Below are 18,085 nucleotides of genomic sequence, written 5' to 3' on the forward strand. Positions count from 1 at the left end.
CCATTTCTTTCTTTCTTCGGCCCCCTAAAGTCAGTCGTAAGCCAGCGCTCGTCGGGCTTCGGTTGTGTGGAGTCTACTTCTGCTTTTGACGCGCATCGACATTTCAGCTTGCGGCTCCGTGCGGCCCGTCCAGTCGCTGTGTGGCATTCAACGAACTCAGATGCCCCGTTTCGGTTTCGAGATCCAAACCGAATTACAACATTTGGATTATACAAAGCCAAAAGCCACCAAAGACAGTGAAGTGCATCCAGATTTGGGGGGCTGCGACTGAAACTGCGTGCATTGTGTTGGTGTGGTGACGGTGCAGTGGAATTGGAATTGAAGTTCAATAAGGCACAAGTAAATGGCATTTCCAAATGGGCTATACGGCTATATGATTGTGATTACGTTTAAGTTCGTGAGCTCGTGTGATAGTGTACATAAGTGTGTAAGTGTGTGCCTTGTGCTCCGAGCGGCATTTGCTAATTATCGCAAAATAGCTCCACAGTGAAAGTATCTCATAGATGCAGTCGAATTAACGCCAGCTCGCCTTGTGGCTCGTACGAGTATCTGGCCTAGCTGCCTAGCTGCCTGCTGCCTGCTGCCCGCTGTGACTGTGTTGTTGTTGTGTTTGAGCATAGCTAACATTTTTCCAATACAACAATTGCATTTCATGGGGCAATTTATCAGCCGAAAGAGCGGAGAAACACAAAGAAAAACTACAAAAAAATACAAATACAAAACAATCAGCATAAAAGTGGTTAATAATTATTTTGCAATACATTTGTTCCTTATGGCCTGTGGCTTAATCTAATCTATATACAATTTGTCGGTATTTGGTTTTGCTTGCAGCTAATTAATGAGCCAGCACGAGAGTGAATGATGGCCACAGCCGAGCGAGGCATGCAACACCTCCGAGACACGCCGTCTCCTCTCCGCATATTCGCGTCCGCATCTCCATACCCATCGATGGAAATGGCAATGGCAATGGAAACGGCCAGTGGTCTGTGTGCCCTATGCAAAGTGTGAAGCCAAGTCTCGTGTAGCAGCAGCGGGTGATTGTTTCGCTAACATGTTTGAAATTAACGTTCATTTTATTGTGCATAATTGAATTGCATTTAATCGCTAATTGCATACAAGTTGCGCATACGCTGCCAAAACGCTGCCAAAACCGAAAGCAAAACAGTACAAATAGTGAGATAAATCTACAACTGCAGCTGCATTCCGCAAGTGTTAATCGCGTCCAGACCTTGAGGATGGTCACCTGCAAAGTGGACTCCCAATCCGCAGTGGCCATACCCAAAATGAATTCGGTGCGGGCGCGTGGCAAACCAGCGACCGGCAGCAGCAACAGCAACAGCCAGTCTTCCGGCTTTCGGCTCTTGGACGGCGATCAGCTCGAAAATAATTCGAGTGTCAGTCGAAATTCGATATACAAACTGAAGATCGATCTAATGTTTGACGATTCCAGGTGAGTGGCAGCAGCCCCCATTAGATGGGGTTGAAAATAAATAATTAAACACAAATATCAATCATGTCTGATGGTTTTGGGAGGTGTGACCCACCCATTAGCTTCGCTCTCGATATCATATCCAAAAGCATTAATTTACTTTGAGCCCAACACTTTCGTTCTCGAAACTACAGAAGCCAGTTGTAGATGCAGAGAAATAAGATACAGATATACAGAAATAGAGAGACTGACTGACTGACCGACTGACTGGGAAGACCCAACATGTGTCGAGTCGCTGAATGTTTCTTTTACCGTTTTGGATTTCCATAAGCAACAAAAAGGAACAGTTAGTTCAAAAATTAAAAACGATATTGTCTGTGAAATAGATAGTGGGATAGGCAAAGAAAGAGCTGCAAGAGAGAGGAAAGAACACACACAGAGGTAGAAGAATAATTTGAGTCTTTGGTCATCACATCGGATCGGATCGGTTTGGCTCGGCTCGGCACTTGCTCTATGCTTAAATATTCCAAAGCTGACACACATTCGCGGAGCAAACTGCTTAATTGATTGAAAAAGAAAACTATGACTTCTCACCGCTCCTCTCCAGTGGCCAGGCCTGGCCTGGCCTGGCATTCTCCATCCACTCCACTCCACTCCACTCATCTTCATTCCCATTCAAAACTCTCGGCTGCTGCCGACGATGCGACGTTCTATGGAAATGACCATTTCCGATTTTGTGTCAGTTAGCGGTAAACAGAATCTGGTATTGGGAACACCTTAAGCTGCATTCGGCAGGTGTCAGGGGGGCATTGTACCTGGGCCTGGATCTGGCCATTGCCAAACCAACAACTCCTCCAGCGCTGCCTGGACCATTGTCTGTGGGGCGCCAGCAGGATGTGGCTATGGCTGTGCCAACTCCACGAGTTCACACATAAGCAGCAGACAGTCTCCAGCCAGTCTCTAGTCCGAGCTCTAGTCCGAGGCGAATATGCTAATCTATGGTTGGTTTTGCGTTAATCAGTCAAACTTTCACAAAAATGTAACCGTTTTGTCACACAGCAGAGAGCGGAGGCCCCGAAAGTGTTGGCTCGAAATAAACCATTAAAATTTTATGACGGTGACCATTAAATTTAACAATTTAAACTATTTTACATAGAACTAAATGGAGGAAACTCGATATTATATAGATCATTTATAGTCCATCAAATGAAATTCCAATTCTCCTCCAGCAAGAACTTTCTATACCAAATTTAAAGCCTGTTGCTATGATCCAATTTCTGTTCTCCCGCCCACATTTTATATGTATGGTAGATCAATGCGTAGCAGCCGCCTCGACGATCCTCGGGGATCGCATCGCACGCGCTCCATCATCATGTATGGGCGTAGTGAGTTGGCCAGCACCTCGGGGGCCAAGAGCAGCTTTCTGCAGGAGTCCAGCGAGTCGGCCAAGGTGCTGGCCGAGGCGGCCAAGAAGGATGTGGAGCGGATAAGCAACAGTGTGCAGGCCCAGATCGAGCAGCTGTTCACGGACGTGGCCAAGGATGCCACCAGCAGCTTCGATGTCACCTGCCTGGGCTCCCTGCCGCTGAAAGACAAGGTGACGAGTCTCCAGGGACTGCAGGAGCCACTGAGGCAACTGTACCTAAGTGAGGTCAGCAAGAAGGTAAGTAAATGGATCGAGTTAAAGATCGTCTGGAATCTCAAATTGTGTTCCTGCATGTCTGTGTCCTGCAGAAGCTTAGCTCGGGATCGTTGGATATTTGTGCCACAGGATTGCGGGTCAAGATCAGCACTGTGCCAATGCCAAAGGGCGGCAGTGGCCCAGACGATAGTGAGGCCCACATCACGCCCTTTCACAACATTGCCGTGTGGTCGGCGGTGAAGTTTGTTATCTCCGCCGACGATGGCGGCGCCGCCTTCTTGCCCCTGATCACCGATCCCGAAAACATAGACAAGACTGCCCTGTTTCAGCCTCTGAGGTGAGTCCTTAGAGTCCCCGAAGCTGGTGCCAAGTTTCTCATCGAACTTCAATCCTCAGTGCAAGCGAGCAAATGGCTGTGGAGCACAGCATACACGTCCATGCCCCGATCTTTGCGGTTGTCATGCGTTCTGCCAGCTCTCCCAAGATCCTCGAGTGCCACGGCTTTATCTGCAAGAGCACCGAGGACGCCATCGTGATAGCGGCCACCCTCTACCAGAGCCTGATGGCCCACGTCAGCACCAACTCACACCGCAGCACCAAGCGCCGGACGCCGCGCCAGCAGAACGGAGTCAGCTGCATCAGCATCGCCAGCAGCTCGGCCATGACCAGCTCCAACTATCTGTCGCGTTCCCAGATCATGCCCAGTGCCAGCGGGCGACGCAGTTCCTTTCGCGCGGGTACCGGTGCTTCCGGCACGCCTTCGCGCTCCGTTCGCAAGAAGAGGGTGTCCAGCAGCTCGCTCAGCTCCAACAGCAACGTCATCAACGAGGCGGCCGAGGTGGAAACGTCCACGGAGGAGCGCAAGCGCAAGTCCAACAAGTCCAAGCGCGCTCCTCCAGTGCCCACAACGGTGCCGGGTTCCGGTTCCGGCTACAAAGGTGCCCCCACGCGCAATGGCAGCATCGTCTGCAGCAACGGACACGTGAACCGTCTGCACCAGCATGCCCATCACAACAAAAAGCCACCAACTGGTGCAGCCAGTGCCTACAAGGGTGCAGATCTTGTGGGGACTGTGGGTGGCGGTAGCGGCGGCGGGGGCGGCGAAGCGGCCAATGGGGACATTCTGACGCGCGTGGCCATACCCAGATCTGGCAGTTTCCTGAACACCGGCGGTCTCACCCGCTACAAGTCGCGGGCGGCGCGCCGTCACTCGGGAAAGTTGGGCGGCGGTGGTGGAGGAGGGTGAGTATTATCAGCCAAGCTCCTGGGGCCAGGAGGGCCTGCTGTGTGCTCCTGGCCTGGGGTGCTGGTGGTAGATTGATTGCATTTTGGGTGTGAAGGTTTGGTTTGGTTGATTGGCATCGTTTGAATTGTGCTTCTAGTTCCCCACTTGGTTTCAGCGAGCTGTTCAATGAATTTCGTCTGCACGAGAACCTGCACTCCCTGGACGACATTCTGTACGCCATTATCGATGCCGACGGCATGTCCTTCAACGACCTGAAGCCCATCTACAAGGAGTTCCTGCTCAAGCTGGCCGTTACTCTCACCCAGGATGAGCTCTTTCAGCGCTCCAAGAACATAATGCGACGCCAAAAGAAGAAAAAGCAGAAGCGCAAGGCCAGCGTAAATGGGTCACAGGTGAGTGGACAGACGATGTCTACAGAATTCGATTCTCATCTAATGCAATCTCTTCCTTCCTTCCACAGAAGACAAAGACAAAGAGCAGCTTCTTTGGCACAAAGAGCCTGAAGAAAATGTTCCAACTGGGGCAGTTCCGTTCGTGCCGCGGCAAGTTGGAGAAGTCGAGTCCACGACCCAAGGAGGCGGCCAGCCTTGACAGCCAGGGCAAGCGCAAAATTAGTGCGCCCATCATCATTGGACCCCCCATCAGCCATGTCCAGCAACAGCAGCAGCAGCATCAGCGTAACCGGGCGGCCACCAGCGGCTCAGATGTATCCGTGGTGCGCAATGAGCATGCCCTGCAGGGGCTCAACAGAAACAGCAGCAGCGGGTAGGTTCAAGAGGGTCAGATATACCCATTCTCAGTGCCCCCTAACGCTCCCTCCCCTCCCGTTTATTGTACAGTTACGTCTCCTGCTCCGAGTGCAGCTACGACTCCGAGTCCTGTACCTGCGCCTCGGCCGATCGCTGCTACTGCAGCCTGCGCACAGAGCACCTGAACCACAAGCTGCGCCAGAAGAACGAGCGCACCATGGCCATGGCCAACTCCTCGCGTAAACCCTCGGGAACTGTCCAACCTGTGCAGAGTGCCGGAACAGCAGCCAGCAACCGCCACTCGCTGATCTCGTGCAAGTCGGATGACAAGTGCTACTGCTCCATGGTCGAGGAGGAGCCGGCCAGCACGCTGGAGCACGACTCGGTAAACACCCCCTCGGAGACGACCACCTCGTGCGACTCGGACAGCTGCATCAGTGCCAGCAAGTGCTACTGCAAGCGAACCCATCGCCGGCAGCGGGCCTTGGCAGCGGCGGCCATCAGCGAGGACTCCCTGTCGCAGCAGCGCAAGGCGCGGCCAGGTGGCGGGGGGGCAGCACGCAAGGGTAAGCCCGCCGAGAAGCTGGGCCTGGACTACGAACTCTTCAGCATCAGCGGCAACAGCAAGCCCGTCCAGCCGCACGAGGCGCTGAGCGTGAAGAAGAGCGTGGAGGCGGCTGCCGTCTTCGCGGACATGAAACTGAGCCAGACGACGGACATCAAGAGCCTGTGCCCGCCCATGCAGACCCAGAAAGCGATGCGTGCAGCCAACGGCAGTTGCCGGTCATATGCCTCCTCCCGGAAGTCCTCTTACCGTGCGCGCGAATCCTTTAGCACGGACCGAGCGGGCGCCAATGGACATTACATGGCCATGCCCCTGGGACCTGCTGGCGGCGTGGGAGCGGCCCAGAAAGCGTGCAGCTCTGACAATCTGCTGCTCAATATCAAGGCCATTGAGAAGGCGGCCTCCATACGGAGCAACATCAGCCGGAGCCGCATGAGCAGCTACCAGTCGATGCGGGCTGTGAGCGCCTCGCTCGAGGACTCGTTGGGGTATTTGCCATAGATGTTGAACCCCTGTTAGTTACGATGTACATTTAGTACATAAGCATAAGCATACGCATAAAACATTAACTAATACTCGATCTGCATAAACATATACTCCAGCATACACATACACACACGGCTTATGTTTCCCAAGACAATTACTCGTATCGTACTCGTATAATTATCTTGCGAAACGTAATCTGTTTCTAGCCCTAAGTTCCTACCGTATAGAGAACATCAAGTGTGAATTTATCTGTAAGATCTGAAACGTAGAAGAATATCGATGTGCAATATGGAAGACCATTCAAGGGGAACGAACAATGAGTCCCACTCATTAAACGCAGTGCAATATTTATAGAGATTTTTTTTAAGAATATTGAAAATAAAAACTATTTCATATACAAAAACTATTTCCGTCCAAACTACAGTAAAAGCTCTGTATGCGCATCCATCGACGAGAGAGATTGTCACAGAAAGTAACAGAGAGATGGAGAAATGTCTGTCCACCTGTATGTAGAGTTGTCACTGTAGTTGTCCAGATATTGTGCTCCGTCATTCTATTTTGACCACGGGATATGGTCAGAGACGTCTAATCAGTGAAACCGGAGGGTCAGGGTGAGGGTCAAGCACTCAGAAGCGAAAGCCCGCAAACAAGCACGTTTGGGATCGAACAGATGTTAGGCGAGCCGAAGCCTCCCAATTGGCGCACGTCAAAGCAGTGTCGAGTCGGTCGAGGAGTGTGATAAGATTACGGATGACTACGAGGGTGCTGCTGCCTACGTTGACATGCCAGCTGTTGGCGGCAGGCTATTGGGTGCCATCCCTGCGGCTATCCAGAGCAGAAGCTTACGTGGAGAGTGCGGCCGAAACGAAATTTATTTCATTGAGATCTGCCGACCAGTGTTGACCGCCAGAGATGACCACCTCAGCCGATAGTGTGTTCGTTGCCCGCTCGGATGGTATTTCCGCCGAAGGAGTTAGGGATCAGTATGCCGATGGCAAGGCGGCCAAGGTATGGGAGATTTTCATTGGAGACAAGAACTCGCGTACGGACAACTACAAGAACTTCCTGATCGATATGCTGCGTCAGAAGGGATGCAGGCGTGTCCTGGACGTTGCCTGTGGTACCGGGTAAGTGCAGTGGACAGAATGTCCGTCATCCCACCCATTTAGCTTTGCTTACACTTCTTCACCTTACATTCACCCAGTGTGGACTCGCTTATGTTGGTCGAGGAGGGCTTCGAAGTGGTGTCCGTTGATGCCTCTGACAAAATGCTGAAATACGCTCTCAAGGAGCGCTGGAACAGGCGCAAGGAAGCCGCCTTTGAAAACTGGGGTATGTCTGCGACTCGAAGCCTGCTTTGCCACCTTTCTGACGGTCCATCCTAAAACCCTTTGCAGTTATCGAAGAGGCCAACTGGCTGACTTTGTACGATGACATCCAGGAGCAAATACAGGATGGCTTCGACGCAGTCATCTGCCTGGGTAACTCCTTTGCCCACTTGATGGACGGCTTTGGGGATCAGCGTGAGCACAAGCAGGCGATCGGCAACTTTGAGAAGTGCCTCAAGCCAGGCGGTGTCCTGCTGATCGACCATCGCAACTACGACAATATCTTGGAGACAGGCTCCACGCCCGCCAAGAGCATTTACTATAACGTGAGTACAAACGCCAGCCAGCCAGCACAGATCTGCCAGATCATTGTGGCGCTAATTAAAAACTATTAAATGACACATTCCATTTAAAGCAGAGAAAAGTTGCCCGTCATCGCGTCATCCCCAATCGTTTCATTGATTACGATGGCTGCTGATCTTAGTTTTGTGAAAATCAATTTCATCGTTCACTCATCTCGCATTAATACATCATCATTGCCGACTCACTTCACTATCAGTAACATACTGAAAACTGATTGGCAGTCGTTGAATTGAATTTGTTTAATTGACTCTCCGAATGACTTGCAGACAAGCCACACGGCGGACATCAAAACATCCGTCCTGTTCTATTGTGGCAAGCCATCCTTGGTGTCCATGGATTACCTGATCGCTGGCAACAAGCTGACCAGCGAGTTCCGCCTCTCCTACTATCCCCACGAGCTGAAGCGCTTCCAGGAGATCCTCAGTGAGATATTCTCGGCCAAGGCCAAGCACCAGCTGTACGGTGACTTCAAGGAGATGAGCCAAGTGAAGAATCCAGCCTTCTACATACACTTAATTGAGAAGCCCAAGGTTTAGGTTAAAGCATTTAGTTTGTATTCATATAATTCCACAACAACACACATCTAAATATATATATATATTCGTTCGATTTACATATATGTATGTATTGTATGGGCATCGTGGCATGGTATGATTTGTTGTTCAGTTCTCTATATCAGTATGCAGTATCTGCCCACTATGGAGGCAAAGCAGAGGGTCACCATTGCAGCCTCAATCACAAAGGGAAATCGCGATTTCACGTAGTTGAACATCCCCGTGTAGATGTTAGAAAGGGTTGACAGTAGGATCGATGTCATGTCTCTGCGTCTCGAACAGCACCGATTCGATCGATTCTAAGTATTCTCTGCTAAAGTTCGCTTCTGACTGAAGCCCGCTAGTTAAGCGCCCAACTGAAACGCAAAAGAAATGGAAAGGCGCAAAGTGAAATGTCATTAGACTTGCAAATGATTTTCATTACGTTTGCTTTTGGAGGGAAGGCGTTCGAAGTGCGAGTCATGTCTACATTCGTATTTGGAACACTATTAGTAAATGGGCAGGAATACATTGGATGTGGATACAACTGGGACAACTTATTCGAACAGTAATGTTATTTATTAATTAATATTTTTCAGTTCTTCAATAAAATCGCATAAATGTGTTATCAAGCTGCGAGCTGGAACTAACTTATACGCCGACAATCTTGTTTATACGCTTGGCATCGGTTATTTGCCGGTCAATCTCCCCGTTCAGTTGGGTCAGGATCTCAGTTATGGTGCGATGTTGTTTTTCTGGCAGTTCGTAGACATTGCTCTTCAGTTCGTCCTGGCTCTTGGCGATGTGATAGCGCTGTTTGTTCAACATCTTCTTGGCGGCATCCAGGTCAGCAGCCATACCCTTTGTGGCCTTGTTAATTCGTGACACCTCTTGGGTGAACTCGTGCTCGGCCACGACATTGTTGGGCAGAGCGGTGTTGGCCTTCTGCATCAGACTGTGACACTTGCGCACCAATAGCTCCTGGTTGTCGCTGATTTCCTCGAAACGCTCGGCCAGCTTGTGGGCACCCTCGCTGATTATCTCCCGCTCATGTTCCAGCTCCTGGATCTCACGCAGTTGCTGCTCCTTCCTCAGTAGAATTTGATTGATGTGCTTCGCAAACTCGGTACGGACGAGGTCGTGTCGCTTGAGGTACTGTTCGCGCAACACTTCAATAGCCTGGTTTAGTAGCTCGTATCCCTCGTGGGGGGACGCCGAGGACAGCTTGTTAGCGAGAATCGGTTGGTTGACATTGCGCTGCAATAGAGCTTTAATTTTGTCAAGGAATGAAGGTCCAGACTCTTGCTGATCCACATCGGAGGCTCGCTGCGTCTTCTCACTGGGGGCCACCAACAGCTGGGCATCGATGACCAGCTTTAGGCTGATCACTTGACCGCTGGCCAACAGAAGCACCACACCAGCTGGCAGCTGTAATAGAGATATGCCGCAGACAGCATTGATCCGCTCACTGGAGTCGAACTTTGTGCACAGGACGTACTCGGCCCTGGAGGATGACGCCAACTCCAGTCTGTCCTGCTCCGACTCACTGTCCAGATAGCGCTGCAGCTCGGAGATGAAGCTGACAGTGACCACGTGCAAGCCAGCGTTGTGATAGGCAAAGTAGCGCAGCTCGTTGATGATATCTCGTTTCAAGTGTATGTGTGTATTAGGCTGGGTGATGGGGGTTTTTGGTGCAGTATTTGATGCGCCAGAAAGACCCAACTCGAGCTCAACCGTTTCCAGCACATGTATGACAAACTGAGCGGGCTCTATGAGAATAAAGTCATCAACTTCATTGAAGGAATGCTCGGCGGCCTCGGCATCCAATAGGAGTGCATGGTGGAGCTTTCCTTTTGACTCGGCAATGACAATAGTGGGAGGCAGCGAGGGAATGATCATGATCGAGCAATACTCTAGGCCGTAGTTGTCTAATTTCTGAGGTGTTATGGTTAGGGGTCCCTGGAGGCGCGTAATATCCGAGTCCAGGCTAGTAAACAAAACGTAGATGTTTCCGTTCTCTCGCAGCAAAACAATAGGCCATTCAATTTTCTCCTGCTTTGCCGTTTTTCCTCCCAGCGATTTGTTGCTTTGGTTCAAAGTAGTTTCGTTGGCCGCAGTAAGGTCGCCACAGCGCGGCTTTGTAGCTGGAGCAAAATCAAAGTCCACGGCAACTTCCCCAAAGTTGGTAATCGAAGTCATTGTCCTAGTAAGAGGCCCAACTTGCCACACGTGACGCAGCTTCGAGTTATTGTACACTCGGATGCAGTTGTTGTTCAGCAGCACCAGCAGTGTGGAGTCCGATACTGAGTTTGGATGCCAGCGCACTTGACGCACCTCCAGATGCCTGTTCTGGAACAAAGCAGAATCCAGACAGTATGTGCGACAAAGGACTTTTTCCTGGCCATCCTGAAAGTAGCCATCGAGACCCCAGCGGCGGGGTAGCTCCAAAATGCACACACCACGCGGTCCGCTCAGTGCCACCAAGGAGCACTCGTTGGAAACTGTAACACGATCTATGTCCTGAATGATCGGGATCGAAGGCAGAAGCGTCTGATAATCCACTTTGGCACGCTGCTCCGGCACCATCAGCTGCGAACGCCAGTTCCTCACGAGCAACCTGCACTCGCCCGCATCCCATGCAAACAGTAGATCGTCGCTGCAGTCCAACAGATTTTGGCTGTTCTGCACGACGGGCAAGCCATTTCGTATTTTTTCAAATAATTTAGTTTTATTTAATTCAAAACAATCTGTGAGATCCGACATTGCGAGACAGTGACGATAACGATAACGATCAAACGAGACTTAACCCGCGTAGCCCCCCTCTATTTAAACAGTTTAGCACCGTTTGTAAAATTGCGAAAAATAATTTTGTTTGTAAAGGCTCCTTGTAGCTCCATCCTCCTCTTTACTTACAAAACAAAAATGACCACCGACATCATTCACCTGTAATGCGTAAAATATGTTAAAGTTACATAAATTTCGTGGAAATATTAAATACCCCCCTTGACGACAATGGGATAACGCTCCGCAGTGTGACCGTATTCACTACGTATTTCTCATACGCAACTAGAGATGGGCGTAGTAAAATTTGTTGCCAGCAGCATGTTTTGAGGACTTTGGCAACATGCTAAGCTGCTAGCAGCTTGTTGCATGGATTCATTGTTGTTATCGAACATTTTCGTTATTTTTTGTGCGTTTAATGGAGTTTGGCGGTCATTTTGAAAAGTACTTTAACATATAACGATAAACCGCTAGTTAGGACTCTCAGCACTTATCATATAATTTTATTCGATAGATACAAATTTTCTACAAGATTGGGAAACTTTGAGGACTCCTTTTTATTGAATTACACAAAAATGGTCACCCCTGTTGCAACCGATATTTATTTAAACATTTTTTGGAAAATATTTGATAACAATTTTTTTTATTTGTTGCCTGTTTAAACTTTAAAGCTTTAGGGGCACCTTCCGTATTTTTTATACAAATTCCAAATATTGGCAAACTGTTGAATATTCTTTTTATGTTCTCTTTTGGATTTCCAACTTTGGAACCGCTTTAAGTTTCATGGTTATATCTTCAACGTAATAAAGATCTTCAAATTTAAAACTGGTCTTAAAGCTATAGTTCCTCAACAGTTTGGCCAATGTGACTTTGGCTGATATCAAAGCATATCTCCAGCCTGAAATTATAAGATATAGAATTTGATTATTGTTGATTATCTTGGAAAACACTTTTGCTTCAAATATTACCTATACAATTCCGAATACCCTTTGTGAAGGGTATAAATGCGTATGGGTGCTTGTCCCGAGTATTGTGGGGCAAAAAATTGTCTGGATTGAAGGTTTCCGCTTCGGGTCCCCAGATCTTCTTGCTGCGGTGCATGTGGAACATGTTGATGGCGATCTGCACTCCTTTTGGAATTACAATTCCATTCGATAAAGTTAAGTCCTGTGCCGTTTGCCGTGATACAACTGGAACTGGCGGTATTACCCGCATTGACTCATTTAGAACCAAATCCAAGTACACCATTTGCTGGGTGTCTTCATATGTGACCTCGAAATCACCGCTATTAGGGAACAGGCTTTTGATTTCTTCAAACGCCCTCTCCTGGTACTGAGGGAACATGGCCAGCAGCATGAGGACATAATAAACAGTATTGGCAGTCGTCTCAAAGGCGCCAAAAACAATTACATTGGACTCGTCCTCAACATTTGTCAAGCTGAACACACCACGCCTTAGTAGATCCGTTGCCAGGTTGAGAAAAATGTTCTTATCCTTCGACTTGATGGAGTCCTCCGTGTCCTCAGCCAATCTTTTTTGAATAAGCTGAAATGGCGATTCAAGTTGTGGTATATTTACTCAAATTTATCTCCATCAATCGCACCTTCCTTATGAACGCCCGGATCTCCGTCTTGGCTCGATGGTAGTTGGCCTCCTTTCCCGCCAGTTGGCGGGCCCACTTACTGTTCAGCCACGGCGAGAAGCACATATCTGTCATGGTTTCTAGACAACTGTGAATGCATAGCAGTAGCCCAGACCACACCTGACTCACCATTGATAGCGTTCCATAAGGGAGTTGCTCTTGAAGTTCTCCTCACTCTTCACATCGCATCCCATTGTGGTTTCTGCACTTGAATATCAGACGTAATAATGGTTATCTTCGCCAGCAGCTTTTCCTACTCACGAGTTGCAATGCCCAAGGTAAAGCTCTGCAGCAGCGGAATCAAATCCTTCTCCCCGCCGCCCGGCAATGCGTCCAGCTGGTTGAGTAGCTGTGCCGTCTCTTTGTTGAAAATGGGCAGAAAGCTAAGCAATACCTTGTGGCCGAATGCAGGATTCAGCAGCTTGCGATGAATACTCCAGCGGGGATCTAGACGAAGACCACATTGAAGTAACTCCGAGAAACACTTAGCCTCCGCATCCACGCACCCTTTAAACTGAACAGTCCCACACCAGCACCATCGTCCACGGCCTTGTAGATGATGCCCTTGTTCACGCAGTGAGGCGAGGTCAGGATGTCCTGCACCACTTGCGGGTCACTGACGATCATGAACGGAATGGGGCCCAGCCACGAGAATATGGTTGGGCCATGCTTGGCCAGATAAATTCCAAATTCATTCAGTATATCTGTCATTGATACAAAATTAGATCCCCTGATCGATCAGTTCCGAAATGTAAATCCATTGGTACCTTCCCTGCGCATCAATTTGTGTGCCATTCCCAGAATTGGGTATCCAAGTGGTCCGGGAATTTTGAGTGTGAGTAAGTAGAATCGCCGCCGACTCCACAGAAAGTAAATCCAAAGGACGAATAGTAATCCACACCACAGTGTCCACGTTAACATGTTTTATCCTTAGGAATGCACTATCCACAATTGAAACACTTATTTCCAAATATTTCACAGATATCCGACCGATCGCTGTGAAGTCCGAAAACAATTTGATTATCCAATTTTGAGGCAATCGAGTTTTATATGACGGAAGCGATTACGATTGCGATTGGTACGCGTTCGATCTGTGGGTATTGTCACGCGTAGTGCTCCGTGGTGGCCCGGTGACTCTCAGCGTAAAAATATTGGAAGAAAGCAGCCGATCCACAATTCCACTGGCAGTGGTACGTACCAAAGCTACAAACAAGCTTCAATGAACCGTACATAGCAAGCCATTTTTAATAGGGCTTATCATGGAAGACGCGCATACAAATAGCTATATTTTAGCTAATGGCTAGCAGAGTGACACGCCAAACACGTTGGGAATACGAATTGGGAGTCCATCCCCCCATTCAAGCATTAGCAAAACGTCACCGATTGACCATTGGGCGTTCGAATCAATAATAATTATTGCGTTGCAAAAAGCACCAAAAATTCTGGATAGCTATTGACAATTGTCGGTGTCGTGATCCAAACCGAGAAGCAAATGACATAACATGTGTACATAATTATTACAAACAGTAATTGACAGAAATATTTCTTTAAATTTGGAAATTTTTAATTTGTAGAATAACCGTTAATTATAGTTTGTAGATCGATGCTGCATTCCGTGCCGTACAATTGGGGCTTTCAGTTTCAGTTGAAATTTTTATAGATTATATTGCACCAGAAATGTAATTACCCGATACTCATAGAGACAGGGGCATATCATTTGGATGGTTGTTTTGTTCCATACTCATTCCATTAATACTTTTATTTTTCTTATAATTACTCTGACAAGCTCCATTAGTAAGAGTTCGTTGCCTCTTTCTTTCATATAATTAATTACTCATTTTCTCTTTTCTATTTGCAGCTTCGGAACCGTTTTGAGCTTCATGGTTACATCTTCCACAAAATAAAGATCTTCAAACTTAAAACTGGTTTTATAGCTAAAGTTCCTCAACAGTTTCGCCAGTATGACTTTCACTGATATCAAAGCATATCTCCAGCCTGAAATAATGAACAGATTATTGTTAAAACATTACCTTTTGGTACGAAATTACTGCTATAGTATTACCTATGCAATTCCGAATACCCTTTGTGAAAGGTATAAATGCATATGGGTGCTGTTCGCCCCGAGTTTTGTGCGCCAAGAAGTTGTCTGGATTGAAGTTTTCCGCTTCCGGTCCCCAGATCTTCTTACTGCGGTGCATGTGGAATATGTCAATCATGATCTGCACTCCCTTGGGAATCACAATCCCATTCGATAGAGTCAGATCCGCTGACGTTTGCCGCGAAACAAGGGGAATTGGCGATATTAATCGCATTGACTCATTTATAACTAGATCCAGGTACACCATTTGCTGGGTGTCTTCATATGTGACCTCGAAATCACCGCAATCGGGGAACAGACTTTTGATTTCATCAAACACTCTCTCCTGGTATTGGGGGTACATGGCCAGCAACATGAGAACATAATACACGGTCTTAGCGGTGGTCTCAAAGGCGCCGAACACAACTTGGTTCGACTCATCCTCTACATTGGTCAGGTCGAATACACCGCGCTTGAGAAGGTCCGTTGTCACATGGAGAAAAATGTTCTTATCCTTGGACTGGATGGAGTCCTCCGTGTCATCTGCCAATCTTTTTTGAATAAGCTAAAATGGCGATTAAAGCTATTATATATTTACTGAGATGTATCTCCATTATTCGCACCTTCCTTAGGAATGCCCGGATCTCCATCTTGGACCGAAGATAGTTTGCCTCCCTGCCCAGCAGCTGGCGGACCCACTTACTGTGGAGCCATGGCGAGATGCACATATCTGTCATGGTTTCTAGACAACTGTTAATGCATAGCAGTAGCCCCAACCACACCTGACTCACCAGTGATAGCTCTCCACGATGGAGCTAAAGTTCTCCTCACTCTTCACATCGCATCCCATTGTGGTTTCTATAGATGAAAAGCAAATGTAACCATTATAGCATCTAGCAAGGGGAGTTTTTAATACTCACGAGTTGTTATGCCCATCGTAAAGATTTGCAGAAGCGGAATTAAATTGTATTCGCCGTTGCTCGACAGTGCGTCCAACTGGCTAAGTAGCTGTCCCGTCTCTTTGTTGAAAATGGGCAGAAAGTTAAGCAATACCTTGTGGCTGAATGCCGGATTCAGCAGCTTGCGATGAACACTCCAGCGGTGATCTAGACACACATTGAAGTAATTCAGTGGAACACTGGTTGCGACAGGCTACACGGACGCACCCTTTAAACTAAATAGTCCTACGCCCATTCCATCGTCTATGGCCCTGTAGATGATGCCCTTGTTCACGCAGTGAGGCGAGGTCAGTATATCCTGCACCACCTGAGGGTCACTGGCGATCACAAAGGGAATAGGGCCCAGCCATGACATTATTGTTGGGCCATGCTTTGCCAGATAAACTCCAAATGCATTCAGTATATCTGCCATTGATACAAAATTAGTTTATCCGATCGATCAGTTCCGAAATGTAAATCCTTTAGTACCTTCCCTGTGAATCAGTTTGTGTGCCATTCCCAGAAATGGGTATCCAAGTGGTCCGGGAATTTTGAGTGTGAGTAAATAAAATCGCCGCCGACTCCACAAAAAATAAATCCAAAGAACGAATAATAATGCACACCACAGTGACCACGTTAACATGTTTTATCCTTTTGACTGCGATATCCACAAAAATAACCGTTAAAATCCGCTTTTAGTCCGCCCAATTTCGACCGAACGCTGTGAAGTTCTCCAACAATTTGACTATCCAAATGAAAGCCCATCGAGTTTTTATATGCTGAACTTAATGCCTATTTTTGGCAAGCGGTCGATCTGTGTGTACAGCTCTTGACACGTTTATTTCTCCATTATGACCGCCACATGTGATGCCCCGACTCAAGCACTAAAAAAAAAGAAAGCCGGTCTTCAGTCCCAAGCGAAGCAAAACTTCAAAACAAAAATAATCTTATCTTCGTTGATCACAATAACCCATAAATCAAGTTTTCGGAAATATGCCTAATTCTGTAATATGCTTAGTTCCGTGATGAACTTCAAGCAAGCTGCGTCATCTTCGTCTTTTGTTATGATATTTATATGTAGGTATGTGCATGTTCATTTTACTTTGATTCTCGTTTGATTCAATTATGATGATCACGATAAGTACTATTTATTTTAGCTTTTTAGGAGCTCGTCGAAAGTGACTAATAAAGTAAATACAATTTCGGGAAACTAAACCACCGACAGCTTAGTTGCTAATGACATTTCCAGAAGCGAATATCGAGCTTTACTTGTTAATTGAAATCATGACTAGCATCATATTTTTTTAGATGCCTTGTTTGCTTAATTACTCTTATTAATTACTATTATTAGGACGGCGCCATACATTCCATATTTTGGCTATAAAAACACCCACACAATCCGAACATGAAACCCAGTCTGAACTATGATCTGAACTATTGGATGTACTCAGTGAGTGTCAGGATAAGCCTCAAGGGGCACTCAGTTACGATGCCGCTGATGAATGCCGATGAATGATGACGGTGTAAGCATAACAGCAAGTGAAACTTCAGTTTGGGATCTCAAGCCAACGTACCGCTTACAGGTAATACTCAACAGTAGATTCACCCATTTATAATTTATTACAATTATTATTTATATTGCGTATTTTAGAGTTCTTATAACATCCTGTATTTGTATCGTGGTATCGTGGATAGTTACGTAAGACACTTCTGGTACAAATTCTGGGACGAAACACATCGTAAATGCAAAATAAGTGAGGGATAATTGCTTTAACAGGCACTTTCAAACAATTATCCTTTAGTTTTCTTCAGCCTTTGTTTTGTGTTTCGTCCACACCACTCTGGGGCCTTACTCAATACAATAGCAGAGTTGCAAGGTTATTATTGTCGCAACTTATAAATATATGTATGTTACTCTGACACAAAGTGACCGATTGCAATCGAATGCAATCCAGCGACGGTCACTGACTGCCGCCGCTGTCCGAAATGTGATGCGCCTGCATCTAGACCGTGGTACACGGAAGCTCTTACGTAACTATGTAAGCAGAGCTCCGTTCTCCACGCCATTACAAACAGCTGCATGCGAGCAACTCGCCCTCATTATTATTGTCAAAATATAGATTTGAATTCAAATAAAGAGTAACGGTGGCTAAAAACGCGCTACATGGCAACTACACAGCAGTAAAGTTGCAACTGAGACACCACCTGACGACGAAATCTTCGTGACAAGCTTGACCAATAGATGGCTCTACTTTATCAACTGTAGAATGTAAAGGTAAAAAGCCGGTAGAACTGAAATTTTTTTT

At 47.2% G+C, this 18,085-nt stretch overlaps 6 protein-coding genes across 6 annotated transcripts; 2 read left to right on the top strand and 4 right to left on the bottom strand.

The window, feature by feature from the left end:
- The first annotated feature begins 994 nt into the window (after nt 1-994).
- On the top strand, nt 995-6,451 carry LOC111077819. Its single transcript, XM_022372239.2, has 7 exons — nt 995-1,450; nt 2,741-3,092; nt 3,164-3,408; nt 3,468-4,313; nt 4,454-4,709; nt 4,778-5,082; nt 5,157-6,451. Exons 1-7 carry the CDS (start codon nt 1,236-1,238, stop codon nt 6,130-6,132), a joined length of 3,195 nt encoding a protein of 1,064 aa, XP_022227931.2. The 5' UTR covers nt 995-1,235; the 3' UTR covers nt 6,133-6,451.
- Nucleotides 6,452-6,981: 530 nt separating this feature from the next.
- Nucleotides 6,982-8,421, top strand: LOC111077823 (glycine N-methyltransferase). The gene is made up of 4 exons (XM_022372243.2): nt 6,982-7,244; nt 7,322-7,449; nt 7,515-7,771; nt 8,075-8,421. The coding sequence occupies exons 1-4, from the start codon at nt 7,030-7,032 to the stop codon at nt 8,342-8,344; spliced, it is 870 nt and encodes a 289-aa protein (XP_022227935.1). The 5' UTR covers nt 6,982-7,029; the 3' UTR covers nt 8,345-8,421.
- LOC111077824 lies at nt 8,354-8,712 on the bottom strand. Its single transcript, XM_022372244.2, has one exon. The coding sequence runs from the start codon at nt 8,623-8,625 to the stop codon at nt 8,479-8,481; it is 147 nt and encodes a 48-aa protein (XP_022227936.2). The 5' UTR covers nt 8,626-8,712; the 3' UTR covers nt 8,354-8,478.
- Nucleotides 8,713-8,852: 140 nt separating this feature from the next.
- Nucleotides 8,853-11,128, bottom strand: LOC111077822 (nuclear pore complex protein Nup88). Its single transcript, XM_022372242.2, has one exon. It carries the CDS (start codon nt 11,102-11,104, stop codon nt 8,993-8,995), a length of 2,112 nt encoding a protein of 703 aa, XP_022227934.2. The 5' UTR covers nt 11,105-11,128; the 3' UTR covers nt 8,853-8,992.
- A 585-nt stretch (nt 11,129-11,713) lies between these two features.
- On the bottom strand, nt 11,714-13,786 carry LOC111077832 (cytochrome P450 313a4-like). The gene is given in 7 exon segments (NM_001365606.1): nt 11,714-12,020; nt 12,091-12,667; nt 12,726-12,852; nt 12,894-12,966; nt 13,026-13,211; nt 13,271-13,468; nt 13,532-13,786. Coding segments are annotated over 7 exon segments (1,476 nt in total). The 5' UTR covers nt 13,686-13,786; the 3' UTR covers nt 11,714-11,859.
- A 533-nt stretch (nt 13,787-14,319) lies between these two features.
- Nucleotides 14,320-16,675, bottom strand: LOC113121296 (cytochrome P450 313a4-like). The gene is given in 7 exon segments (NM_001365607.1): nt 14,320-14,759; nt 14,827-15,406; nt 15,465-15,591; nt 15,633-15,699; nt 15,762-15,947; nt 16,008-16,205; nt 16,269-16,675. Coding segments are annotated over 7 exon segments (1,473 nt in total). The 5' UTR covers nt 16,423-16,675; the 3' UTR covers nt 14,320-14,598.
- Between the last annotated feature and the right edge of the window lie 1,410 nt (nt 16,676-18,085).

This window comes from Drosophila obscura, unplaced genomic scaffold, assembly GCF_018151105.1.
Source record: "Drosophila obscura isolate BZ-5 IFL unplaced genomic scaffold, ASM1815110v1 contig_150, whole genome shotgun sequence".
In the NCBI taxonomy this organism is placed as follows: domain Eukaryota; kingdom Metazoa; phylum Arthropoda; class Insecta; order Diptera; family Drosophilidae; genus Drosophila; species Drosophila obscura.